The following is a 27915-nucleotide window of genomic DNA, read 5'->3' as shown; positions in this document are numbered from 1 at the left end:
TAGAAGCTGTACGCCGGCTCCCTCAGCCAATAAAGCAAGATGAGCGCCGCAACTCCAGAGTCGGCCACGACTGGGCCTAATGGTCAGGGGTCCCTTTACCTTTATCTTTATGGACTTAAGTAGGGACTCAGGTGACGCTGTGGTCTAAACCACTGAACCTCTGGGGCTTGCAGATCAGACGTTCAGTGGTTTGAATCCCCACGACGGGGTGAGCTCCTGTTGCTCGGTCCCAGCTCCTCCCAACCTAGCAGTTTGAAAGCACACAAAAAAGTGCAAGTAGATAAATAGGTACCGCTCCGGCGGGAAGGTAAACGGCATTTCCATGCTGGCCACATGACCAGGAAAAACTGTCTGCGGACAAACACTGGCTCCCTCAGCCTGTACAGCGAGATGAGCACCGCAACCCCAGAGTCGTCTGCGACTGGACTTAACTGTCAGGGCTCCTTTACCTTTACCTTTATGGACTTCAGGGCAGGGCTTTTTTCCCCAACTGGAACTTGCAGAAACTGGCACCTCTCAGTTGGGCGCCTTTGCCATTCTAAGAGAACAAAGGAGGCGTTCATGGTGAGTTCCGGCACCTCCTTTTCTGGAAAAACAGCACCGCTTCTGGGTATTGAAACAATGAATTCATTTATAATTACACTAATGAGATTAGGGGCGAAGGTGTCTGTGACATGAGAAAATGGCTCCTGGAACAGAGATCAGGGTTCAAAACCACAACATGAAGAGTTGGTTCTATATTATCAGAGGCGTACTTGGGGTCCCTTGCGCCCTTGGCAAGGAGCTGCAGTGGTTTCCCTCCCCAGCGCCAAAAAGAGAGGGAAAATGTCTCTGTGCTGTGGTGCAAGAAGGACAGTTTGACCAACCATTCCATTCCACCGACAAACAGCTTTCCCCTCCTTATTTCCACCCCTATAAACAGGGCAAGGAGACAAGGTGTCTATGTGTGAAAAGGACAACAAGCAACAGCTTTGGAGAGGCAAAAAATGCCACAGACATTAAAGTAATGAGCATTTATCCTACAACCCTCCTGGAATCATGTGAGGTGTTTGCACATCTTTCCTAGGGTTGCCAAAAAGTAGGGTTTCACAAAGTAGAATTCCTGAAACCCGCAAAGTTGTTGAGGTTTTTTAAGGAAACAACCAAAATTTTGGGGGGGAGAACAAACCCCAATTCTTGAGCTTTTGGAGGAAAACCTAGCCCCAAAATAGTGATTTTAAAGGTTTTGAGCTGTTTCCACTGCTTTTTCCATCGCGTTGCCATACATCCGGGCTTTCCCTGACCCTTTGCCGTTTCGGCAAAATTCCCCCAGACGCCATTTTTACACCCGAAAACCAGGACATGTCAGGAAATTCCCTAACGTTTGGCAAGCCTACATCTCTCCATTCTACATCTTCCCATTAGAAGGGACCACGAGGGTCATGCAGTCCAACCTCCTGCAGGAATCTTTTGCCCAACCTGGGGCGCAGATCCAGTTTCTAGTACAGTGGTACCTCGGATTACGAACAGCCTACTTAATGAACTTTTTGGATTACGAGCACTTCAATCCTGGAAATGAGTGTTCCGGGTTGCGTATTTTTTTTTGTACACGAACGTACTCCGTTTGGGGGTGCACTTCCGTTTTGAGTGCCACACTTCTGTTGTCCAGAAGCGGCAAAGGGGGTCATCATGGCATTTCCCGCAGCCACGAGGGAGGGAAGTTGCACGCGCGCCAGCCTTCTGGTGTGCAGGCGTGCAACTCTCCCCCATACTGCTGTGGGAGGAGAGCATTTCCCACAGAGGCTTGGGAGGGAAGCTGCGCATCAGCCAGCTGGTTTGCGGGCACACAACTCCCATGCTGCTGTAGGAGGCGCACACTCTAGGGAGCATTTCCCACAGCAGTGGGGGGGGGGTCTGTGTGGATCCCAGTTCAGCTATTGATTGTGTGACTGTAGAAATGGATAAAAGCCCCCCATCCAAACAATGACAGGTAAGATTTTTTTTTTAATTTTAATAATCTACAATACTGGTTTTTTATAGTATAGTACATTGATTATTGCTTTCATTTTATGGATCAGTGGTCTTGTTAGATAGTAAAATTCATGTTAAATTGCTGGTTTAGGGGTTATTTTGAAAAGTCTGGAACGGATCAATCCGTTTTGCATTACTTTCTATGGGAAAGCACGCCTTGGTTTAAGAACGCTTTGGTTTAAGAACAGACTCCGAAACGGATTAAGTTCATAAACCAAAGTACCACTGTATTAAAGAATTAGGTCTCTTTGCTGATCAGTCTTGTCACAGCAGCCTGAACCACATTGAAGGAAAATGCCCTCCAACATACAGCGAGAAGAGGAAAAAAATGTTGATTTGATACCAACCTAGAAAGTGAATCCAAGGGTATCTGTTTCGACAGGAGTGTTGGCTAACTCCAAGCTACCTGGCTTGTAGCATGAAGGATGTTTTCGCATGATTCATAGGTGGGCGGTGGTGAAAGGTCCTGGCTGTATATAGTAAACAGGAGTCGTATTGGTACCACCGAATGAGATGCACAGAAATAGCTGCAGTGTTATCTTTTCTGATGGGACAAACACCTGACAGGCTGCCCCCTTCCCCCCAGACCCCTCAGGTGTGAAGATCGGCAGAGGCCATTCTCTGTGGCAGCCCCTAAATTGTGGAACTCCCTCCCCACAGAGGTGTTTCTTGGCATTTTTGTTATACAGTGGTGCCCCGCAAGACGAATGCCTCGCAAGACGAAAAGCTCGCTAGACGAAAGAGTTTTCCGTTTTTGAGATGCTTCGCAAGACAAATTTGCCTATGGGCTTGCTTCACAAGACGAAAACGTCTTGCGAGTTCTTGCGAGTTTTTCCCCTTTCCCCCCCTTTTTCTAAGCCACTAAGCCGCTAATAGCCGCTAAGCCACTAATAGCCGCTAAGCTGCTAAGCTGCTAATAGCGCTAAGCTGCTAAGCCGCTAATAGCCGTGCTTCGCAAGACGAAAAAACCGCAAGACGAAGAGACTCACGGAACGAATTAATTTCGTCTTGCGAGGCACCACTGTATGCAGCTTTCAGCAAATGCTGAAGACGCCCCTCTTTACCCTGGCTTTTGGCACCCGAGTTGTACGTCTTTAGCACCTGCCTTATCTCTTGTGATGGTAAGTTGTTTTGAAATGTTTTTAACACTGTGTTTTAATTGCTGCAACTGCCTCGGGACCTTAGGGTGAAGGGTGGGCCGTTCATAACAGAGATATCAAGAATAAGAATAACAACTGAAATGCTAAGACTGCTATGAGTTTTCATTCCTCAGAAGGGAGGAGCTCCTTTTTTGGGCACTGGTATTTGGAGCAAAAGCGAAATCAAGCTAGATGTAGTAACAACTGCCACCCAAGAAGTCTTGTTCCGCCATTTTTTTTTAATTGCACATTTTAGTTGCACGTTTTTTCATGGACATGAGCCCTCTGCAAGGTATCGTGTTGGTTTTGCTGCAGCTGACTGAAGATTAAGTCAGTCCTTGAACATTTCGAGGGCTGCAGTATGCACACTAACTTAAAATCATAGAATTGTAGAGTTGGAAGGGACCCTGAGAATACAGTGGTACCTCAGATTAAGAACTTAATTCGTTCCAGAGGTCCGTTCTTAACCTGAAACTGTTCTTAACCTGAAGCACCACTTTAGCTAATGGGGCCTCCTGCTGCTGCCGCGCCACTGGAACACAATTTCTGTTCTCATCCTGAAGCAAAGTTCTTAACCCGAGGTACTACAGTGGTACCTCGGGTTACATACACTTCAGGTTACAGACGCTTCAGGTTACAGACTCCGCTAACCCAGAAATAGTACCTCACGTTAAGAATTTTATCTCAGGATGAGAACAGAAATCACATGGCGGCAGCGTGGCAGCAGCGGGAGGCCCCATTAGCTAAAGTGGTACCTCAGGTTAAGAACAGTTTCAGGTTAAGAACGGACCTCCAGAATGAATTAAGTTCTTAACCTGAGGTACCACTGTATCAGCATTACGCTCTAACCAACTGAGCTATCATCTGTGTTTAACTTGGAAATAAGTGCTGTGGAACTCAGCGGTGCAGTTACTGTATTTTCCGTTCTATAAGACGCATCCAACCATAAGATACACCTAGTTTTTAGAGGAGGAAAACAAGAAAAAAAAATATTCTGAATCAAATGCTGTTCTGGCTTCAGGGATAGCTGCGCAGCCTGCATTCGCTCCATAAGACGCACACACTTTCCCCCTTACTCTTCAGGAGGGAAAAAGTGTGTCTTATAGAGCAAAAAATACGGTAGATATTTTTAGATTCTGAACTTGATGGTGTTAACCAGGGTAGTGAGGGGGTTATTCTTTCAGATGGTAGCGTGTATCACTTCACATTTCAAAATATGGCAAGGCAGCCTTCCTGCATTTGGGGTGGGGGGTGCTGCGTCTTAAGCCGAGTGGGACCCTGGACTTCAAAGTCTTGCCCAGTGGCCACTCCTGGTGGAATTTGTTTCACTGGGGATCCTGGTTGCCAACTTCTTTACTTGCTCCTGAACCTTATACTTATCCCCAGGTTGCAAAAGGTCTTCTACCCTGATGTCTGCTATTAAAGGCACAGAGCAGAATACCAAGGCAGGTTTTCCACCCCTGGCCAGGTGGACATCCGATATGAAATATACTGTTCTGCCATCTGAATAGGAATGTCACAGCAGGATGTAAAAAGGAAAGTTAGGAACCAGTGGAGTCCAGTGGCCCAGTTGCAAAGCCGCAGATCTGGAATTCATGCTTTGAATATTGTGCCTGCCATGAATTCACCTAGATCCTTAGACAAGCTGCTGTCTCCCAAGCTCAGTCTCTCCCATCTGCAGTATGGGAATAACCATACTGAACTACTTACAGTATTGCCGCAAGATAATATATGTGAAGCACTCTGAATGCTGTCAAGCATTATGTAAGCAATGTTATTAACTTACACAACTATTACCCAAGGCGAGGAAAGCTGAGAGATACAAATTTAGGATGCCACCTTAATATTGGTCCATCTAATCTTGTCAGCCCTGACTGCAAGCAGGTCTTTTAAGGTTTTAGACAGAGATCTTTCCCATCACATGTACTCCACGCAAACCATGTATGGCCTTTCCTTTTGGAAATATGCATGTCAATCAGGTTTTGAAAGGGTGACCCTCCAATCCCCAGGTAATACATTGAAACTGTAGTAGTAGTAGTAGTAGTAGTAGTATACCCTGCCCATTTGGCTGGGTCTCCCCAGCCACTCTGGGTGGCACCCAACATATGGTTACCAGATGTCCCCGTTTCCCCGGGACAGTCCCCAGATTTACAAATCTGTCCCCGGAATGTCCTCGGATTTCATTTAATGTCCCTGGATTTATATTTTAAGTGTTGTAGATTTATTAGTAGGGAATGAATGTTGCGTGATTAGTTCAACGGCACAAGACACATTATACGGGGACTTCCGGTGATGCAAAATGGCGGGCGCCACGGCAGCGAGCAGCTCCTGAAGCCAGCCGTAGCCAACTGCACTACCAGGCTGGCTCCGGGCTGCTGAAACTGCCACCGCCACTGCCAAGGGGGAACTGGGGACGCCCGGCGCATCAACTGGGGTAACTGCTGATCCCCCCCCCCCCCGTGACCCAAATCGAGCCGGGAGCCAGGAGAGCGGGCTGGGGCCCAGAGGAAGACCGTGTGACAGAGGAAACCACAGAAGAGAAGATATTATTTTTTTAAAAAATAAGTTTTTAAAATAACTTTGTTTTGTCTTTTCCAAAAAAAAGGGTCCCCAGATTCTTTGAAAAAAATCTGGTGGCCTTATCCCAAGAGAATATTAAAAATACAATAAAACATCAAACATTTAAAACTTCCCTAAACAGGGCTGCCTTCAGATGTCTTCTAAACGTCAGATAGTTGTTTATTTCCTCGACATCTGGTGGGAGGGCGTTCCTTAGGGCGGGCACCACTACCGAGAAGGCCCTCTGCCTTCAAAACTGTAATTGACAACTTTTGGGTCATAAACTGAACCCAGGTTTACCTTATCCCATTCCAGTTTGCAAGAGCCATGTAATCTGATATAATCCCCTACGCTGCCTCCTTTGAACCAGGGTAGGTGAGCCTTCATTTAAATAAAGCGTTCTGTGCAAGCATTCACAGTGACGACAACTCGCTTAGCAGGGTCATGTAAAAAACAAATGGCTTAGTGGTGCTTTATAGTCTAGCCAACATAGTATGGCATAGGATCTTGCTGATCTGGGTCAGGCGAACGAATCTGCCGTTTTAAGATCATGCGTCTGATATAGTTGACTTTGATCCATGAAATCTTGTGCCGTAATAAATTGGCTAGCCTTTAAGGTGCTGCTAGCTTGGGACGGTGGAGAAATCTTACTCACTTCATATTTAAAGGTGTATCTGCCGGACTTGGGCTTTCTTAAACAATATGCAAACTGAATTTTGCAATGAATTTCTCAACCACTGTTTACAAAAATGCATATATATTATAAGGGAGAAATGCAATTCTTCTTCTAAGCTACTAGTGTGTAATGTATTTCTTGCTATAAAAACGCATTGTACAGTCATACTTCAGGTTGAATGTACAGTCATACTTCAGGTTGAGCGCTTTCGGGTTGCACTCTGCAGCAACCCGGAAGTAACAGAGCGCGTTACTTCCGGGTTTCGCGCTCCCGCATGCGCAGACACTCAAAATGATGTCACACTCATGCGCGGAAGTGGCAAAACACGATCCGTGCATGCGCAGACATGCCGTTGCATCTTACGGATCCTGTTGCATCCTGAGGTACCACTGTATTTGGGGAAATTGCTTTGCAGAAAAGTGTACGTTATTCAAAACTGCGTACAAAAATGTGTTTATTAGGAGAAATATTTGCCAAGATGCTGATGAACATTCCTGAGGATTACAAAAGAACCCACAAATTGCCGTGGAAATGTGCAGAAGTCAATTTAAGTTTGGGAAAATAAGAAACTGCGAGAATTGTAATTGACAGATCCCTCCATCCCTTACCGCTAGCCCGTTTGTCATTTTGGCCAGAGCAGGCTGACATGGGGGCCCCCCCTCTGGAAATGGTCATATAAGTATCATTTCAACCAGTTTTGTTATTTTACCCCAAACACCCTTTCCTGAAGTAACCACCTTGCTGGAGCAAAGCAGGTCTGGGGGGGGGGGGGACACTGCCTGGGAACCTCCTGTAAGCCTAGACAGCTCAGTTGGTGAGAGTGTGGTGCTGATAATACCAAGGTTTCCAGTTCCAAGGAGCCAGTGTGGTGTAGTGGTTAAGAGCGGTAATCTGGGGAACCGGGTTCGATTCCCTGCTCCTCCACATGCAGCTGCTGGGTGACCTTGGGCCAGTCACACTTCTCTGAAGTCTCTCAGCCCCACTCACCTCACAGAGTGTTTGTTGTGGGGGAGAAAGGGAAAGGAGAATGTTAGCTGATTTGAGACTTCTTAAAGGGAGTGAAAGACAGGATATCAAATCCAAACTCTTCTTCTTCTTCGATCCCTGTCTGGGACAGCTGCATCTTCCTGCATCACAGTGGGTTGGACTAGATGATCCTCAGGGTCCCTTCCAACTCTACAATTCTATGATCTCTAAGCCACCCTGAGTTCCATCATGGAAAGCTAAAGGTAAAGGTACCCCTTTACGTGACGAAGCTGCAGCTGGCGAGCCAGCACCAGCGCAGCACACGGAAACGCTGTTTACCTTCCCGCTAGAAAGCGGTCCCTATTTATCTACTTGCACTTAAGAGTGCTTTCGAACTGCTAGGTGGGCAGGAGCTGGGACCGGACGACGGGAGCTCACCCCGCCGCGGGGATTCGAACCACCGACCATACAATCAGCAAGTCCTAGGCACTGAGGTTTTACCCCCAGCGCCACCCGCGTTCCCCCATCATGGAAAAGAGGCAGGTTATTAATGCAACACATATAAATAATGCTGCCCTACCTCCCAGGTCTGCTGTGAATCTCTTGAGATCATTGTAGGCGTTTTGAATACTATGCATGCAAAGTGTTATCATGTGGGACAGACAGGCATCCGAGGTAATGGAGAAAGTTCAGACTGTTCTGAAGTCTCTTGTTTCTGAAATGTAAACACTAGTGTTTTGGGCCGATGGGACCTTGCCCAAGCTAGGTGAAAAAACCCCAGATTTCCTGGCCTGATCTACGTAACCTACAGGGCTTCCTGCTACTCATTCTAATCAATGTGTATTTGTGCCCTTGGGAGGTAGCCAAGATCCACAAGTGGATGTTTGATGAGAGTATCACGGGTGTGGCATTGCCAGGCCAGAATGGCTGGCTGCTTGACATGCCCTCGATGGAAGAAGCTCCTCTCTCTCTCTCTCTCTCTCTCTCTCTCTCTCTCTCTCTCTCTCTGCCTCTCCCCACCCTCTCTCTCACCCAGTGCTTCTGCTCGTGCTTCCTTTCACCACATCGGCTGATGAGTTGCTGTTGAGCGTCCTCATTACCTGTACAGTCAGCCCAACAGGAAACCTCAGCTAAACCAGGTCACCCTGTAGCATGTCCCCATTTCCCAACTTCAGTTCTGCATTTAGAATTTTTTTTTAAACCCCACACACAAAATAAAAAACCTGTAGGTGGGGACGGGGCAGAGAAGCAAGGAAGAGATGACTGTGCAGTAGCTGTCTGAAAGAGATGCAAGGAGGGGAATTCGCTCTGGTGGGGAGTCGGCCGAGGTAGGTAAGTTCAAGCCACTTTGGTGGTGGTGGGGACATTGTATGTTCTAAGGTGGCTAGGACTAAGCAGAAAGGCCTTCAAACTTGCTCCCCTGAAAAGCTCTCCCTTTCGTTTGAGCTTACTTCCACCTACTGGAAGACTGCCACCCTTCTCCCCCAGGAAGATGCAACTCTGTGACACCTAGAATCCAGGATGCAGTCAGATGCCTTCACTCTCTTTGCAGCGTTGCACTTGTGGTAGTCGGCGTGGAAACCCTCAGATGCTGTGGGTTCCCGGCTCCCATCAGTCCCAGCCAGCATGGCCAGTGGTCAATAACATGGATCGGCAAACTAAGGCCCCGGGGCCAGATCCAGCCCAATTGGCTTCTAAATCTGGCCTGCAGACAGTCCAGGAATCAGCATGTTTTTACATGAGTAGAATGTGTGCTTTTATTTAAAATGCATCTCTGGGTTATTTGTGGGGCATAGGAATTCGTTCATCCCCCCCCCAAAAAAATAGTCCGTCCCCCTACAAGGTCTGAGGGACAATGGACTGGCCCCCCGGTGAATAAGTTTGCTGACCCCTGGTCAATAATATTGGGGGTTGTAGTTGGAGGTCACCCTGTGGAGCTCTCCTTGGTATATAGTGCTGGTCAGTCTTGTGGTGGTGCTACGGGAGAGCAGTATTCCACACATGTGCCTGCCTGTGCACATTGACCCAGGCAGGGCCAAGTTTAGGTTTGATGAAGTCCTAAGCTACTGAAGGTAATGGGACCCTTTATATGTCCAGATGTCCTTTGTCAACAACAAATTGTTGCTGTTTTTTGTGTTGAATATATGCTATATGTTAATTTTTGGACCTAATAGATATCTAAAGCCATTTGCACATGTTGCCGTGCGACCAGTCCATGCAGAATGTCGGCACCCTATATCTAGAAATGAGCAAACCAGTGATATTTTAGGGAGCAGGCCCATTACTTACATCCTAGGAGCCTACACATTGTTGCTGTATGTAGGTTTTATTTTATTTGTTTTTTATCTTATATATTTTGGAAATGTACATCCAGTTTTCTTTTCCTTTTAAATTTTTTGGGGGGCCTCAAGAGAGTGGGGCCCTAAGCTATAGCTTGTTTAGCTTACACATAAATCTGGCACTGGACACAGGCGTGCATTTTTTGGAAACTCTGCTCTGTTTCGCTTCTGGGCGAAACTCAACTTCGAATGTTAGTTGAATACATTGATGATTCAGCCTGTGGCAGGAATCCACTCGTGGGAAAATGTGCTGTGACCTTAGAGTAATCCAGTGACACTTCATTGCAGAGCATGACAAAAGTCTGTCATTTAATCGGGGCGGGTTATTTGTTGCTTACTGTCGTAACAATTGCTTTCTCAATCTGTATCTTCCGTACCGTGAAAATTAAATGAAAGCATTATTTAAAAAGAGAGAGAGAGAGAAAGGGAGCAGTGCTGACCTTGAAGCCTTAAAAAAAGGATCTCTGGTGACTAGGGAGGTATGCCTTGATAGGTTTGCAACCAGGGAAGGATAAACTCTGCAACACCACCCACACCATACATATAAAGTTCAGAGCTTTCCTCCAAGAATCCCGGGAACTGTAGCTTGTAATGGGCGCTGGGAATTGTAGCTCTGTGAGGGTTAAACCACGCTCCCCCCGGAATTTTTGTGGGGGGTATATTGTGCTTTAAATGTACAGTTTGGATGTGACAGGAGTCTCTCTGGCAGGAAAGCTCAACAAACGAGGTGTGTGAATTGCAAAGGGAGCTTCGCGGTGGCTCCCACATAAATTTTTTTGTGTTTCTGTTGATGCTTTTCTTTTGAGAATGGGCTTTAGGAGGAGGTAGTCAGGGAGGGGAGAATGGGGGGGGCAGTTATCTAAGAAGGATGATAGCTGACAAGAGGAACAAAGGTTGGAGAAGATCTGAGTGGTAGTTTGCAGGCTAGCTCCAAGCTTTCACAGGGAGAATAAAGAAATGTGACTTTGAAGGAATATCTGCAGGAAGAATTCCCATTCAAAGCAAGCTGCTCCAGTATCTGGAGAGAGAGAGAGAAAGAGCTGATCTGAAATGAAGCCCTCTCCCCTCTTTCCTCATCTCCCTTCCTTCTTTGCCGTCACCTCTCTTATCTTGACAGCATATCTTCCCCCCTTCATCCTCCCTGTTTTCAGCTTCAATTTCAGTTTGTATTAGCAATTTTTCACTCCAGTTAAATACTGTTTGTACACTATGCCTTTAAAGCACATTTGAAGCACATTCTCTCCCTCAAAGAATTCTGGGCACTGTAGTTTACCTTTCACAGAGTTAGAATCCCTGCAACCCTTAAGAAACTACAGTGCCCAGAATTCTTTGAGGGGAAATGTGTTTTGAATATACTTTAAAGGTACAGTTTGCATGCAGCCTTTGTTTCTAACGTACAAAAAGCAGTATACTCTTCATCCTAACCACTGGTAATGAATTGCTTTGTGAAGTACAGGCAGTGATCATTTTGTGTGTGTCCAATTTTGTGTGACCACCAAAGTGTGGGTTATTTTGGACCCAGAAGAGGGCATAAATGGGCTGGGCTGAGCTTATGAGACATCTGCAGGGGCCAGGAACAGAACCCCCCACAATATGGTCACTCCCTATTACAGTGCCAATTTTCTGGTGGTTGACCGAAAAATGCATTCCCCCAAAAGCATCTTTAGCTCACTTTATTTGTAAGAGCGCTAAAGTTGGTTACTAGTTCCAAATTTCCAGTCCCTTATTTGCACAAAAACATGAAATATAGCACAATAAAAAACAGTAAAGTTTTTATGTCCCTGAATTCCTGCAGTAAACATTGGGCGCCTGTCCTTCAATACAGTGGTACCTTGGGTTACATACACTTCAGGTTACATACGCTTCAGGTTACACACTCCGCTAACCCAGAAATAGTGCTTCAGGTTAAGAACTTTGCTCGGGTTAAGAACTTTTGCGCGGCGGCAGCGGGAGGCCCCATTAGCTAAAGTGGTGCTTCAGGTTAAGAACAGTTTACTTAACCCGAGGAACCACTGTATAAGCAATGTTCCCTTCGAGAACAACAGTAACTTCCTCCAGTCAAAACTTTTCATATGTGTGCGATGCTGATGGCTCTCTGATTGATCTGTCTTTCAAACCTCCATGCAGATAAGAAAACTGGGAACTACCAACGAATTTCAGGACCTGTTCACAATCGCAGAAGAAGAAAGGCAACACAAGCAGCCCAACTGTTCCTGATCTTGCAGGGTCCTTGCATTGCATAGGCAACCAGGTGACACTCTTTATCTTTTTAATAGCTCACGTCACAGAGATCGAAGCATTAGGCAGGGACATTCAGACCCCACATGACACTTTACCATGAAACTCCCCAAACTCTGTGCCGTGACACATTAGTGTGTTGTGTGTGCAGGCGTGTTGTGTGAACACTCCCCACGCTCCTCACAGGGCTAGAAAGGGGTTAGTTTATACCTCTGGTTTGTCAGTAAAACTGAATTATTGTGTCGTGCAATGCTGCACGTCTAAAAAGTGTGTCACCAACATGGAAAGTTTGGAAAGCTCTACTTTATGATCAGCTGCATTCCCTCATCTTCAGTTCCATAAAACAAGGAGTGGTAGTGGCATACTCTGCAGGGTTGTTGTAAGGAATGAATGAAGCTTTGCTTCTAGGCAAAGCATAGGATGGGCTTTAGCACTGTAAGAGTTGACATGGGGAGAGTCCTCTCAGTGGATTCATAGGTCCTGGCTCACTGGCGTAGACAGGATTTTTGTTAGGGTGTGTGTGTGGCCTTTTGTTGTGGGGCTGGGGCAGAACCTCGGTTTACTATGCACCATATTTTTCGCTCTATAAGACGCACCAGACCACAAGACGCACCAAGTTTTTGGAGGAGGAAAACAAGAAAAAAAATATTCTGAATCTCAGTAGCCAGAACAGCAAGAGGGATCTCTGCACAATGAAAGCAGCAATCCCTCTTGCTGTTCTGGTTTCTGGGATAGCTGTGCAGCCTGCATTCGCTCCATAAGATGCACACACATTTCCCCTTACTTTTTAGGAGGGAAAAAGTGAGTCTTATAGAGCAAAAAATACAGTATTTTTATTGCCTGGAGAGCAGCTGCCCCTCCCTGCTCCCCAGTGGCGTAGCGTGGGGGTGCAGGGGGCCCCGGCCGCACCGGGCGCAACATCTGGGGCTTAGGGGGCGCAAATCCATGGGTTAGGGGGCGCAAATTACTTGCCTTGCCCCGGGTGCTGACAAACCATGCTACGCCACTGCTGCTCCCCCCTTGTTTACACCCATGTCCTGGTTGCCCTTTAACCCCTTACCCAGGGCTAGAAATGATTAAGCCAAGCTGGGCTGGGTGCCGCCTCTCAGAGAACCCTGCAATGACATGGGGGCAGAAGGGGAAACGGAACCCTTCTGAGTTGTGGTGTTTTGCAGGCTGTCCCAGCAACAACACCCAGCTGGAACAGCTGCTGCAGCAGCCGCCACCAAGGAATGCAGGCAGGCCAGACTGGCTAGGTAGGAGCAAGGCAGAGCAGGGAACGGAGAGACTGAGGGGTGGAGACTTGCCTGCGGCTGCCTGGCCTAGGAGTGCTGAGATCTGACTCTTCGACTGTTTAACAACAGCCATGTTCCGGCCTAGCTGAGCTCCAGCCCGGCACTCCATGGGGAGGCCCACAACGAGTGCTCTGCTGCTGCCCATTGCCTTCTTCCTGAGCCTTTTGCATGCTGCACCCCGAACTTACCTGCCTCTTGCCCGCCGGCAGCTCCTCACCAACTTCGTAAGCATGTTTTTACTGTTACGGGTGCAACGATATTGTTTATGGGGCAAGGGGCGGGCAGTGGATGTTGCAGACCTCATACAGTGCAGACGCAGGGCAACCCCAAAATTTGAGCGCCGGTCCTTTATTGGTTGATGGGAAAGAGGGACATGAGTGCCTGGCTGTTCCTTGCGCTCCCTGAAGCCAAGAGTTCCCCAGGCTGCTTTCTTGTTTGTTGTTTTAATGCGGGTGACAGGAGAATGTCCTTCTAACTTCCTCTCCTTCTTTATATGGATGTTTTTGGGGTTTGGGGGAAGTGTGAGGAGAGAGAATGCTGTGGTACGATGTATCTGCAAATGTTGATCACAGTCCGGGAACTGGAAAAGAGGCAGCGTGCTTAGTATTGTCAGGAATGTGGTTCATAGTCCGTTAACGATTGTGACAGCAAGGCAGGGTTGCAGTGCCCCGCAGAGCAACTGAAGCGAGGGCTGTCCGTGGTGGAAGTGCAGGATAGGGACCCTACAGCGGAGGTCTCTCAGAAGAATCTGACAGTCGCCCTGCTCTTTGGTTGGTTTTTTTCTCTCCCCCGCCCCCCGTTGTACACACAACAGGGAGTATTCAGCTAAGTTTACCTCACAGTTCAGATCCATGGATGTAATATAAGTCAAGCTGGTTTCTTTCTTTCCTTTCCTTTCCTTTTTCAAATTTATGTAATCATCCGACATTCGTTCAGGAAAATCAACAAATCTGCTCTAAGAAATAAAATGGCTCCGGATCATAATATTCTGCAAGAAAATACGCCTTAACATAAAATTCTCCTCTAAGAAACCCTCCAGACACCCTTGAATTTTCTTTCATGGGATGTAGTTATTTTATTGGGGACGGGGAGGGGATTGTATAAGGAACAACCAGTTTCCTTATAATTTATTTCTACATTCACTTGTCATTCTTGCTCTTTGTTGCTTTTGCCATTATAGCCAAATCCCAAACTTGTAAAGCCGTTCCTTTCCACTTTTGAGCCATTAACATCCTTGCAGCTGTTAACAATTCTTTATGATAGGTGTTAACTAATGCCAGTGGGTCTACTTTTGGCCTGACACTTTCCCCTGAGAAAACCCTCAGTTTATTGCTGAATCGGTCCAAACTCCAATGGGGCTTTCTATGGATTGCTGTTTGTTCCAGTTCAGCAGTAAAGAGCGTGTTTTCCTGGGGGAAACTGCATGGCAAACAAAAATCTGCCTAGAAAGCACAGAACAAGCAGAAAACCTCTCAGACCCGTGATTTCTGGATGTGGGACAAGCAAAGTGTGGATGAGCCATTAGTTGGCTACCACCCCTTATATTTCACAGAATCACAGAATTGTACAGTTGGAAGGGACTGCGAGGGGAATTTAGTCCAATCCCCTGCAATGCAGGTTTTTTTGCCCAATGTGGGGCTCAAACTCACAACGCTGTGATTAAGAGCTTCATGCTCTACCGACCGAGCTATGAAGTGCATTGCTTCCCCTCCCCTCCATAAATAATTGCGGAAACTGTAGTTTACCCCTCAAAGAGCTACAGTTAGCAGCACCTTTCACAAACTACAGTTCCTAGGATTCTTTAGGGGAAGTCATGAGCTTTAAATGTGTGTAGTGCGGCCTTAGCGATTACCATCTTGTTAAGATAAATGTGTGCAGCTGGTGCGAAAAAAGCGAATGCTGTGCTAAGGGTTGTTTAGGAAAGGGACTGAAAATAAAACTGCCAGTATCGTAATGCTGCCAACTCGTGTACTGTTCTGGTTGCCTCACCTCAAAAAGGATATTGTAACAGTGAAGACATTTCAGAAAAGGAAGATTCGGAAGAGACGAAAGGATGTGTTTCTTCACCCGGCACATGGTAAAGCTACGAAACTCCTTCCTACGAGATGTGAAGAGCTGATAGCCACCAACTTAGATGGCTTTAAGGGAAAATTAAACGCATATCAATCAGAGTAGAGCCATTAAAATGGACGGACCTTACTTAGTTACATTCATTAATTTCAGTGGGTCTGAGTAAAACTTAGTTGAATACCACCCACAAACCCCATGCCTTAATAAAAAAAATGGGGGGAAAACCCACCTACTAAAACATTCTTTAAATGTCTTAACGCACGCACGCACTCACTCACTCACTCACTGACTCGAATTATTAGCGTTTCACATTATGGTAGACTAGTGATTATTCAGATCTTGAATATATGCCTCCCTCCTTCTCACAAACATTTGCACGAAGGAACTGGCTCATTCCTTATGTTTCCCTTTCCAGTGATACAGAGCCCTTAACATACGACAGCCTTCAATTCTAATTGGGGATGTTTTAAGCCATCATTTCATACCAGTTATACATCTCTTTGAGATGGTTTGTCTCCCCTTGTATCCCTGTAGTTAACAGTGGCCTCTTGGTTTGGGCCTGCCTGCTACAGGACTAAATAGCAGTCTCACAGAGGTTTCAGGAAGAGGGGGGTATACAGTGCTATTTTTCTAGAAAAAGAGGTGCCAGAACTCACCACAAACACTTCCATTGTTTTCTTACAATGGCAACGGCACCCACCTGAGAGGTGCTGGAACGGTGTTCTGAGTACATTTCAATTTAAACTCCCGGCACCCCACTCTCATCTGCAGGGGCATATATCTGATTGAGTAACATTTCAGCGGTAGCGCATGGCACTATTTGCCAGTGATTTATTATCGCTGAGGTGTGAGGTGTTACACAATCAGAGCTCCCTCTCTTCCTCTTCCTCCCCCCCCCCCAACATTGTGTGTGTGTGTGGTGTGTGGATGGATAGATGATAGATAGATAGATGATAGATAGATGATAGATATAGATAGATGATAGATAGATAGATAGATAGATAGATAGATTAATAGAGATCTAGTGTGAGAGAGATCACCCTCATACACATGGAGAAAACCACATTGAGAATCGAATACGTGAGGATCGAAGCGGAAGCAGCTTGTAAATTGTCACTTTCCTGTGATAACGATCACTTGTGGGTGACTAGACAGAGAAGTGTTAAAATTTGTGGCTTACTCCACCCCGCCTTCCAAGCCACAAGTGACTTTGGATTGGATTGGGTGGGTGGGTGGGTGAACTAGTAGCTTCCGTGGACTCATTGTTTTTTTCAAGGCCGGCTCTGCCGTTAAGCAGAGTGAGGCAACTGCCTCAGGCAGCGGCTTTTGAAGATCACAAAAGGCAGTAAATTATGAGAGGCGTTGGGTTGGTTTTTTTAATGCTCACTTTTGCCTCACGTGCCAAAATACCTTGGGTATCTTGACTTTCGCGGGAGGAGGGGACCATTTGCTGTTCCAGTTCAGGCAGTAATATGTTTTTGCTAGGCAGAGCTTTAGCCAGGCATTGAAACACATAGGCCTGGGCTGCGCGCACATTTAAAACATGCCTTCCCACAAATGCTGGGAACTGTAGCTCCGTGAGAAGAAAACTACAGTTCCCAGATTTTTTTGGGGGGGGGGTGAAGTGTCTTGGCTTCGTTGCTGAACTAAAGCACCTGGGGAGCTTAGGAGCCAAGGTCCCTTTGCTCCCCCCCAATAAAATATTTGAGAGGCCCACCCCCAAGTTGATGGGCATTGCCATTCAAATGGTGTGTGTGCCGCATATTGTGATCAGTTATGCAGGGTAGGATTTATCTGCCCCCCCATTTTATTCAAGTTGGTAGCCCTACTAGGAAATAGCAGTAGCAAAGTGAGTTTTGTTTTGTTTATTGAATTTTATACTGCCGTGCATCTCAGGGTGGTTCACAGCATAAAAATAGAAAATAAAACCACAAAGTACATAATAACAAAAAACCGCAAATAAAACAATACCCACCTTCCCACAAATACATTTCAAAGGACATATTGTTTCATTAATCAAAGTGCTATCTCACCCGGGTGCCAGCACATTCGCAAGGTTACTGAAAGCCATATACAGTGGTACCTTGGGTTAAGTACTTAATTCGTTCCGGAGGTCCGTTCTTAACCTGAAACTGTTCTTAACCTGAAGCACCACTTTAGTTAATGGGGCCTCCTGCTGCCGCCGCGCCGCCAGAGCCCGATTTCTGTTCTTATCCTGAAGCAAAGTTCTTAACCTGAAGCACTATTTCTGGGTTAGCGGAGTCTGTAACCTGAAGCGTATGTAACCTGAAGCGTATGTAACCCGAGGTACCACTGTATTCATTATATTGTGGCTTAGTGTGATGCATGAAGCAGACCAGTGAGATCTTCATAAATGAAATGCATGTTGTGTGAAGAACTACAGTGGAACCTTGGTTGCCAAATGTAATCCGTTCTGGAAGACCGTTCAACTTTCGAAACGTTTGACAACTGAGGCGCAAAGCGCTGTCATCAATTTCAATTGAGAAAACTGAGAAACGTGCCTCGGAAGCCGTTCGATTTCTGAGGCGCGTTCGAAAACAGAAGCAATTACTTCCGAGTTTTCGGCATTCGGGTTCCGAAACGTTCTGCTTCCGAGACGCTCGAAAACCGAGGTTCCACTGTACTTTCTTTACCTCTCAGCTTCCTTGGACAAGCAAACATTTGTGGACCCTGCCTGTATGTTTTGCTTCCGGCAAATATGCTCCTGCCTTAGGACTGCAGGGAGATATATTGATTCAACTTTATCCCACTGAACTTTTCTATCTCTCTTATTTCTTTTTTCTAGGAATGCTGGAATGCTACTGGTGAGTAAGAAAATAAGCGCCCCTGTACTGCTGCTTGTGCGGTGACTCTGATTGCAGCAAGGAACCATGGGCATTTTGGGCTGGAAATTGAAGAGAAAAGATTTTGGAACTCCTAAACTCTAGGATGTTGCTTGGCCTGGAGTGCAGGAAGGGTTATTGTGTTGCAGAATATAACCAAGGGTCCCTCCGGGCAATGTGTTTATTGAGCATTTATTGTGATTTGTTTGCACAGGGGTTAGATTACATCCTGTCTTTGCTGAGAATTCATTCTGATATGTTTGCATGCTGGTTATATGACAATGAGGGACATGGGTGGCGGTGTGGGTTAAAGCACAGAGCCTAGGACTTGCCGATCAGAAGGTCGGCGGTTCGAATCCCCGCAACGGGGTGAGCTCCCGTTGCTCCGTCCCTGCTCCTGCCAACCTATCAGTTCAAAAGCACGTCAAAGTGCAAGTAGGTAAATAGGTACCGCTCCGGCGGGAAGGTAAATGGTGTTTCCGTGCGCTGCTCTGGTTTGCCAGAAGCGGCTTAGTCATGCTGGCCACCATGACCCAGAAGCTGTACGCCGGCTCCCTCGGCCAATAAAACGAGATGAGCGCCGCAACCCCAAAGTCGGTCATGACTGGACCTAACTGTCAGCGGTCCCTTTACCTTTACCTTTATATGACAATGAGCATTTGATTGATTAATCAATCTTGTAAAAGTGATATACCGCTTGATTGTTGGAAAGAAAACAAACCTTAAAGTGGTTTACCAAAAAGGTAAAGCAATAAAATTATCTCTGAAAAGTTTGCAACCGCAATTTAAAACATACAGAAAGTTGAAGCCGTGGTGGTTGAAGCAAATTAAGACTTCTGCAAGCGTTCTAAACATCTGTGTAGGCTGCATTAGTCCTGTGTTCTTCCTGAATTGTTTGTGTGGTACTTAGATGTCTTCCCACCAGTCATTTTTTCATCCCACACTTTTCAATACTGACAGTCTGGAGGTTCCCAAAGGCTCAGTGCAGGCCAGTTTATTAAAAGTGTCACAGAGGTGTGAAGGTACATGCTTGAATGTTCCTCTGTTGAGTGGGGTGGGGGTGGGGTGGAAAGCTGTGCACATAGGAAAATAGTGTGTCAAGGAGAAGGCTCAACTGAATCCTCCACCCTGACATGCTAGCTTTCTAGGTGTATGGAATTCTTTGCAGGAACCCTACAGAGGGGTAAGGGAAGGAGAGACAGGCTAATGGCTTTTGAGTTGGAGAAGATGGAAAGTACTGGCAAGTGTGCTTATAGTTGGCTGGAGTACTGGGACTATAATTCAGATTTCAGGAGAAGACCCATGTTAAATCTATGGCAACAAAAATGAAAGAAATTCATAGCACTCCAGACGGGTGTTTTTTTTGCAGGTGTGTAACAGCTGTGCAGAGGGACGCGGGTGGTGCTGTGGGTTAAACCACAGAGCCTAGGACTTGCCGATCAGAAGGTCGGTGGTTCGAATCCCCGCGACGGGGTGAGCTCCCGTTGCTCGGTCCCTGCTCCTGCCAACCTAGCAGTTCGAAAGCACGTGAAAGTGCAAGTAGATAAATAGGTACCACTCCGGTGGGAAGGTAAATGGTGTTTCTGTGCGCTGCTCTGGTTTGCCAGAAGTGGCTTAGTGATGCTGGCCACATGACCCGGAAGCTGTACGCCGGCTCCCTCAGCCAATAAAGCGAGATGAGCGCCGCAACCCCAGAGTCGCTCACGACTGGACCTAATGGTCAGGGGTCCCTTTACCTTTACCTAACAGCTGTGCATTCTGCAATATGTCATGGATAGAATAATGGTGCATTAATGGTGGATTTATACTGCGCTGCCCACACATCATTCCTCTTGGCTGGTTGTTCCAAGATGCTTCTCCAGCGTTATCCCATAATTGCATTATTGTTCTTTTCTACAGCGTACGGTGCCCTGCCTCGGTCCAGATTCCGATGCCAGCGGAAGCTGCAGGAAGACCTATTCCTGCGTGCACCCAGCCTTAGCCTAAGCCCAGTTCAGCTGTTCCGCAAGCGCCAGACCTGTGTGCGTGTTCGTGTGGCTTTGAACGCTACAGGTAGGGTGTGGGAGCAGGTGGGGTGGGCCAAGGCCTGATCCAGCCAGGGTTCTTACAACAGGTGTGGCGAGGAAGGAGATTACAGTTAATATTTTTATTGAAGTGTTCTCATGATGCAATGAGATACAGAAAACGAATGTAAATGGGATGTCGTTTGGAAGGGTTAGGAGCGTGTCCAATTCTGGGCACCACAATTTAAGAAGGATGTTGACAAGCTGGAACTTGGGCAACCAAGACGATCAAGGGTCTGGAAACCAAGCCTTACGAGGAACGGTTGAAGGAGCCGGGTATGTTTAGCCTGGAAAAGAGGAGGCTGAGAGGAGATATGATTGTCAGGAGCTCGTCCTACTCTCGAGTAGGATCCTGACAGAGACACATGGCATGTTCTCTCCCTCCTGGTCGTTCGTTCGGGAGCTTCAAAAGCTTTCTTCAGCCCGAACATCACAGCGACTGATGCCAACAGATATCGTCACACTTAAGGATCCGCAGAGTCTTCGCAGTTTGCGTAGCAGACCTCAGCAGCTCAGCATTTTGGCTAATCTACTTTATTTACATATAAAAACACATGGAGCACTTCAACATGGCTCCCTCTCTCTCTAGCATCAGATAGCAAAGAGAAAGAACAAAGGACAATAGTCCCACTTCACAGAACACAGTAACACAAACATCCTGTCTCTGTCACTTCCCACTCTGTGGAGTCAAAACATACACCATCATGTGATAGACAACAATCCCATGACTGCAATCATGGAGCAGGAATTCTAACAATGACAGCCACCTTCAAATATCTCAAGGGCTGTCACATGGAGGAGGGAACAAGTTTGCTTTCTCCTTCTCTGCAGTTTAGGATTCAAACCAATGTCTTCAAATTATAAGAAAGGAGATTCCAACTAAACTTCGGGGGGGGGGACGGGGACGGTAAGATCTGTACGAGGGTGGTACAGTCTCCCTCTGGAGGTTGTGTTCTCTCCTTCCTTGGAGGTTTTTAAGCAGAGGCTGGATGGCCATCAGTCATGGATGATCTAGTTAAGATTCCTGCATAGCTGGGGTTTGAACCAGATGACCGTTTTCAGCTCTAGGGTTCTGTGATTCTAGCTCCCAAGCTTTGATTAAATTCTAGCACCTATTGGGCCCAGGAATTTAGGGGACCCTGGCACCCACAAACTCATAACAATATGATGCACTTGTTCAGGAAACCCGCAAATGCACAGCACGCACACTGCCTTGTAAACACCAGGAGAGGTAGACTGCTTCCACTGCTTAGAAACTGCGGTATTAAGTGGGATACAAATTACTCAGTTCAAGTGATAAATAATACCAGGATTCAGTGAAGATTTGTGTTGCCTTGGACTGCCTGTCTCTCTCCTTGGCACTACAGTGGTACCTCAGGTTAAGTACTTATTTCGTTCCGGAGGTCCATACATAACCTGAAACTGTTCTTAACCTGAAGCACCACTTTAGCTAATGGGGCCTCCTGCTGCTGCCGCGCCGCTGGAGCACGATTTCTGTTCTCCTCTTAACCTGAAGCACTATTTCTGGGTTAGCGGAGTCTGTAACCTGAAGCGTATGTAACCTGAGGCACCACTGTATTCTCTCTCTCTCTTTTTCCTGACCTCAGGCATTGAAGGACTGGAGCTGCATTTCCTGGTTATAAGTTCCAAACGCTCTGGCTGGCTTCAGATCTTCAGAAGAGCAGGCGCTGGAACCTTGGTTAGTTATCACCATTCCTATGGACGTGTTGGACTGTGAGGACCCCAGAGGACAGGATCACACTTCAAAACGACCTTGACAGATTAGAGAACTGGGCCAAAACAAACAAGATGAATTTTAACAGGGAGAAATGCAAAGTATTGCACTTGGGCAAAAAAAATGAGAGGCACAAATACAAGATGGGGGACACCTGGCTTGAGAGCAGTACATGTGAAAAGGATGTAGGAGTCTTGGTTGACCACAAACTTGACATGAGCCAACAGTGTGACGTGGCAGCTAAAAAAGCCAATGCAATTCTGGGCTGCATCAATAGGAGTATAGCATCTAGATCAAGGGAAGTAATAGTGCCACTGTACTCTGCTCTGGTCAGACCTCACCTGGAGTACTGTGTCCAGTTCTGGGCACCACAGTTCAAGAAGGACACTGACAAACTGGAACGTGTCCAGAGGAGGGCAACCAAAATGGTCAAAGGCCTGGAAACGATGCCTTATGAGAAACAGCTAAGGGAGCTGGGCATGTTTAGCCTGGAGAAGAGGAGGTTAAGGGGTGATATGATAGCCATGTTCAAATATATAAAAGGATGTCACATAGAGGAGGGAGAAAGCGAACACGGAGCAATGGATCCAAACTACAAGAAAGAAGATTCCACCTAAACATTAGGAAGAACTTCCTGACAGTAAGAGTTGTTCGACAGTGGAATTTGCTGCCAAGGAGTGTGGTGGAGTCTCCTTCTTTGGAGGTCTTTAAGCAGAGGCTTGACAACCATATGTCAGGAGTGCTCTGATGGTGTTTCCTGCTTGGCAGGGGGTTGGACTCGATGGCCCTTGTGGTCTCTTCCAACTCTATGATTCTATGATTCTCTCCCGCCACTCAACAGGATGTCGCTGCCTTCTCTTTATTAGCTGTACGAAAGGCCAAAATTCAGCTGATTAAGTTCTCCTTTATCTCCATGTTGGGAAAAGCTTCAGAACGTCTGCCTGCCAGCACAGGAGTTCTGTGCCAGGAAAGAAAGGTGGAAACATATACGCCACAACCTCCTTTTTGACCATTGCGTTGGGAAACAACCAATCTTTGTACATTCCTCATTCAAACCTAAATTCTCGGGGTGGTTGGGAGTTGTAGTATGGTAACCTCTGGAAGGTCACAGATTCCTCAGCCTTGGCCCTTGGTTTTAGAAACTTTGCTGTGCTTCCCAGTCCCCCATTTTTGATGCTCCTAGCAATGTACCAGACACCGAGTTTATTTTGTGTTCTAAGGGATGTCTGTCCTGAAGTAGAAAAGGTACAGAGGACAGGACTGAACCCTAAAAAACTTGCTTTCAGTGGTCAACTCAACTCCTTGTAAATTCATAATGAATGGGGATTTCCTTGAGCTTGTGCAGAGTGAGGACGTGTTGGGTGACTGCAACAAGCATGCATGCTCTTCTAGGCCTAGGGATCATTGTGACGTTGAGTTTCAGGCAGACTTGAGGAATGGCACCCCATCTCTTACGAACGAGGCTTGTGGGAAAATACTGTGTGGAAGTACAGTGGTACCTTGCTTTAAGAACAGCTTAGCTTACAAACAACTTGGATTAAGAACGCTGCAAACCCAGAAGTAGGTGTTTTGGTTTGTGAACTTTGCCTTGGAAGCAGAACATGTTCTGCTTCCTGTTGAGTGTGTTCCTTTTGTAAATTGAGTCCCCCCGCTTTGGTTTAAGAACAAACTTCCAGAACGGATTAAGTTCGTAAACCAAGGTTCCACTGTACTCCCTTTCTAGAATTAACAGATGGAGAAGATTTGGGAATTAACATAATTTGCTTCAACCTTTTAAGGTTAAATTAATGAGGGCTAGAAATGTGTGGGGTTTTTTACAAATTGAACGCTGGTATGTTCAAGACCCTCCACAAGTCATTGGATTCAGGGGTTTGGTTCAGGGGTTTGAATGGATATGAGCAGAGCTTTCTTTGTGGCGGTAGTGACTGATACGGAATACCATCACCTCTCCTTTTTTTTTTTTTTTGCTGTGCACGGCAGCCATTTTGTACTCACAACTGCCGCTCCATTGCCAAGATATGTGCGGTGACACCTCATACCCTCCAAAAGCACTGGATGTGATGATGCCGTGGTGTGTGAAGTCTGGCTTGTACGTTTTGTGGACTCCTGCTGTTTAAGAGATTCACCAGATAATCGCTTACAGGGCAATAGCATTGCAGCCACTAGTTAGGGGGTTACTCCAGCTTGGGACAGGCCAAGATTCCAGCATGATTTACAAGCAGGAGATCTGGGTGAGCACCATTCTCACTGTGGCATTTCCTTCTCCAGTGGCAGGTGCTGTTTGACTGTTTCCCAGCAGAGAGCGGCCGCCGGGTGCTTGTTTCGCTGGAAACCATTCCTGGCGGGGTGCTGAGCATCAACGAAACCCTTTTAATCCCTAACAACCAATTAGGTAAGACAAGGCTAGAATACATATAGGCCTGGCCTACTGTCATTGCTGAGGGGTCTGGAATTCTGTGCCTGGAAAATCTTCAAATTCTGTGCGGGGGGAAAACGGTGTTCAGGAAACACTGGTCATAGATGGTATTCAAAGTGCCTTCCTTGGCATTCCAGAATTATCTTGTGACCAATGCAGAGGGGAGAGAGGCCAAGGTCTTAGATGAGCATAATATATTTCTGTAACTTGCACATGCAAGAATTTAATCCTATATCAAAGTACACACAATGGCAGATAGCCAATAGAATATGCAGTAATAGCAGGATAATCCTGTGTGGCTTTGCAACATTTCCACACCAACGTCATGTGTTACCTCACATACACGAAGCCTTGAAACACATCAGTGTGGTGAGTGTGGAGAGCCAGTGTGGTGTAGTGGTTAAGAGCGGTAGACTCGTAATCTGGTGAACCCGGGTTCGTGTCTCCGGTCCTCCACATGCAGCTGCTGGGTGACCTTGGACTAGTCACACTTCTCTGAAGTCTCCCAGCTTCACTCACCTCACAGAGTGTTGTTGTGGGGGAGGAAGGGAAAAGGAGATGGTTAGCCGCTTTGAGATTCCTTCGGGTAGTGATAAAGCGGGATATCAAATCCAAAACTCCTCATCAGTTGCCGCAGCAGCGTTCCAAATGTCCTGCTCCAGATTGGGTTTTCTCCTCTGCCACAGCCTGCTTTTCCTTCCCCAGAAGTTCCAGAGTTCCACCACAGATGGGTGCCAGCAGAACAGGCTATTGAGGTGTCTGTCACCGAGGGCCCTGACATCACAGTACGCCTCTGCCACCAGCTGGCTCTGGAGTGCGAGCAACTCGGCCAGCCTTTCCACCAGCAGGTGAGACCTTGGAGGGGAAGGATGCAGAGGAGGAACAGAAATGGACCCATCTAAAAGAAGATAAAAGTCCCTACCAGAGAAGAATGGCAGATCTTGTTGATGGATTATGCCAAAATGGCTCAAATGACTGGAAGAAGCCGAAATCAGGAAGACCAAAATTTTAATAAGGAATGGGGGGAAATTATAACTTAAAGACCATTGTAGACAGTTAAAATCGTTAGAAGGATTGAAATATCACTTGTAGTTTAAGGGTGAATTTTGGACACAATCGAGATGTAAAAGATTTGGCTCATCATAAAAGATGCAGGAAGAAATGATTAACAACAGGACCCACAAAGGGAAGGAGGGACGTCCAAGAGATTCCTCGGAATCTAGTGTTTATGTTTGGTCTATGTTTGATATATGACTGTAAAATTTTAATCCGAAAAACCAAATAAATTTAGAAAGAAGGGAGGAAAGAAAAGAAGTGGACCCATCTAGTAGGAAGGATGGGATGCGGGTGGCGCTGTGGGTTAAATCACTGACCCTAGGGTTTGCCGATCAGAAGGTCGGCGGTTTGAATCCCCGCGACGGGGTGAGCTCCCGTTGTTCGGTCCCTGCTCCTGCCAACCTAGCAGTTCGAAAGCACGTCAAAGTGCAAGTAGATAAATAGGTACCGCTCCGGCAGGAAGTAAACGGCGTTTCTGTGCGCTGCTCTGGTTCGCCAGAAGCAGCTTAGTCATGCTGGCCACATGACCCGGAAGCTGTACTTGGCCAATAAAGCGAGATGAGCGCTGCAACCCAGAGTCGGTCACGACTGGACCTAATGGTCAGGGGTCCCTTTACCTTTAGTAGGAAGGAAGAGCAAGGAGGCTTCTGCTTCCTGTACAAACAATAAAATAATGGGGGGTGGGGGAGGAAAAGGCAGGACAAACAGGCTGGAGGGATATGAAGGGGAATGCGTGGGTTGAGTAAGAAGAATTACAAACTTATATTCTGTGCCAGAGCCTCAATGTTATGGCCCTGTTCTCCTCTTCCTAGATTCTGGTCTCCAAGCATCACCCTGCTCTGCTGTCGTATGAGCGCCTGCTCCCATGCTTATGCATCGAGGTGCGTGCACATCATGTTGAGGGGCCCACCATTCCAACACTTTGCAGCGGGAGGAGAAAAGAGAGATACTGTCTCTCTTGTGGGTGGGCGGGGAGATGCACAAACAGAACCGGGAAGGGGAAGAAGGATTGAAATAGCCTTCTGCAACCTGATTCCCTCTGACTGCTTTGGACTCCCACCAGCTGTTGAAGTCCAAAGCAACTGGAGAGCACCAAGTTGGGGAAGGCTGGAGGAGAGGAACCTGAGCTGAGGCTTACTTCTGTGGCTCAATCTTGTAGCAGATTTTGCTTAGGTTTGTGGGTGGCTGTGTCTTTAAGATTCTGAGAGCCCCTCCCACCCATGCCAGGCCCTCTACAGAAAGTGGCCATGTGGCCAGGGCTGGGCAGGGGGCAGAACATCCAAAAATGTTTCCAGATGGGTGTTGATTGTGGGATGGTTGCTCCTTATGCCTGCAATTTTGGCAGCTTTGTTGGCATCAGATTCCAGTCCATCGTTCCCCACCACCACCAATTTAATCCAGATTTGACTTGTTTGTGAACGACCCATTTACAGTGTTAAGCCTCCCGCGCCCCTTACCCCAAGCCCACAATCTGGAAGCAACCCAGGACAGAATGGTCTCGCCTGTCATTTTTCCTTGGGTGCCTCTTAGCACATGGGTGGGAGCCCTCTGGGGACCGTAGAGGCTGGGAAGCAGCCAACTTGGACCTAACTTTCCTCCCTTCTGTTCTAGGCATTGTATCATGAGCACCACGACAGCTTGCGCAAAAAAGTGTGCCCTTTCTGGGATCAGCCAGAGGCCTGTGAGTCTTGCTTTATTCTGACAGCAGGGCTCTGCCAATGCTGTCTAGCTCTGTTGCTGTTAGGGCTGCATGGCTATTATGGCAATAGTGTTTATTTTAGGTAGGTAAGGTCTGCTGTGGAGGACAGGCATGCCAAATTTATTTGCTAGCCTCTGCTCCTGTGCCTTTGACGGGACCTTGGTATGCAGGTGTTAGCAAGTATGCATAGCTTCTTGCCGTGAAATGTTCATCTGCTGCAGGGCCATCTGAAGCATATCTGGTGCCAAGGTGCAAAGATCCCTCTGGCACCCCCCCCCAGCAACTCCCAAACAAGGGAGGAGGTGCAGCTCCCCCACTTGCTGGGGCGCCCCTGAGAGGCCGGTGCCCTGGCGCAACGAACCACTAACACCAATGGGAAAGGTGGCTCTGATCTACTGTTTTCTGCACATTGAGCTGTTGTTAAAGGTGCAGAAGCAGAGCAGACTGCTTTGTCTCTTGTTAGTTAGCCCTAATGAAAGAATGCAGCCCTCTTTTCAATTAGAACTAAATTGATCTCTGGCTCTGCCCATTAATTAATGCATTTACTTGGGTGTAAAAATGAGGTGGTATTGGTGTCCCCCCCCCCATTGTTTTTTGTTTTGCTGGAGGTACCTACTTGATTCAATAAAGAGTCCAGCAGACAAAGAGAGAGCCAATGTGATGTAGTGGTTAAAGGGCACTACTTGAACTAGGTAGTTCTGGGTAATAATAATAATAATAATAATAATAATAATAATAATTTATGCCCCGCCCATCTGGCTGGGTTTCCCCAGCCACTCTGGGCCGCTTCCAACAAAATATTAAAAATACA

The 27915-nt window shown here is 46.9% G+C and overlaps 1 protein-coding gene across 6 annotated transcripts in view; it reads left to right on the top strand.

Moving 5' to 3' along the window:
* Window positions 1-27915, top strand: part of IL17RE (interleukin 17 receptor E) — a 51229-nt gene that overhangs the window by 8168 nt on the left and 15146 nt on the right. For 2 of the 6 annotated variants that reach the window (XR_014560507.1, XM_083723794.1), the window contains exons 1-11: window positions 2480-2701; window positions 3042-3131; window positions 11817-11940; window positions 13292-13446; window positions 18099-18117; window positions 20035-20187; window positions 21806-21897; window positions 24202-24325; window positions 25055-25197; window positions 26218-26286; window positions 27017-27086. Coding sequence is in view for 5 of the 6 variants with exons in the window: in XM_083723794.1 (XP_083579920.1) it covers window positions 13330-13446; window positions 18099-18117; window positions 20035-20187; window positions 21806-21897; window positions 24202-24325; window positions 25055-25197; window positions 26218-26286; window positions 27017-27086 (787 nt within the window). In the remaining variant the exon portion in view is untranslated. Of the gene's footprint in view, window positions 1-2479; window positions 2702-3041; window positions 3132-8345; window positions 8683-11816; window positions 11941-13291; window positions 13447-18098; window positions 18118-20034; window positions 20188-21805; window positions 21898-24201; window positions 24326-25054; window positions 25198-26217; window positions 26287-27016; window positions 27087-27915 lie in introns of those variants that run through there. The other 4 variants (XM_083723796.1, XM_083723795.1, XM_083723798.1 and 1 more) reach the window with 4 other exon arrangements.

The sequence above is a fragment of the Podarcis gaigeae genome (assembly GCF_964106915.1).
Source record: "Podarcis gaigeae genome assembly, chromosome: 2".
In the NCBI taxonomy this organism is placed as follows: Eukaryota; Metazoa; Chordata; class Lepidosauria; order Squamata; family Lacertidae; genus Podarcis; species Podarcis gaigeae.
Note: the sequence above shows the minus strand (reverse complement) of the source record. Positions and strands in the feature narration are given on the sequence as shown.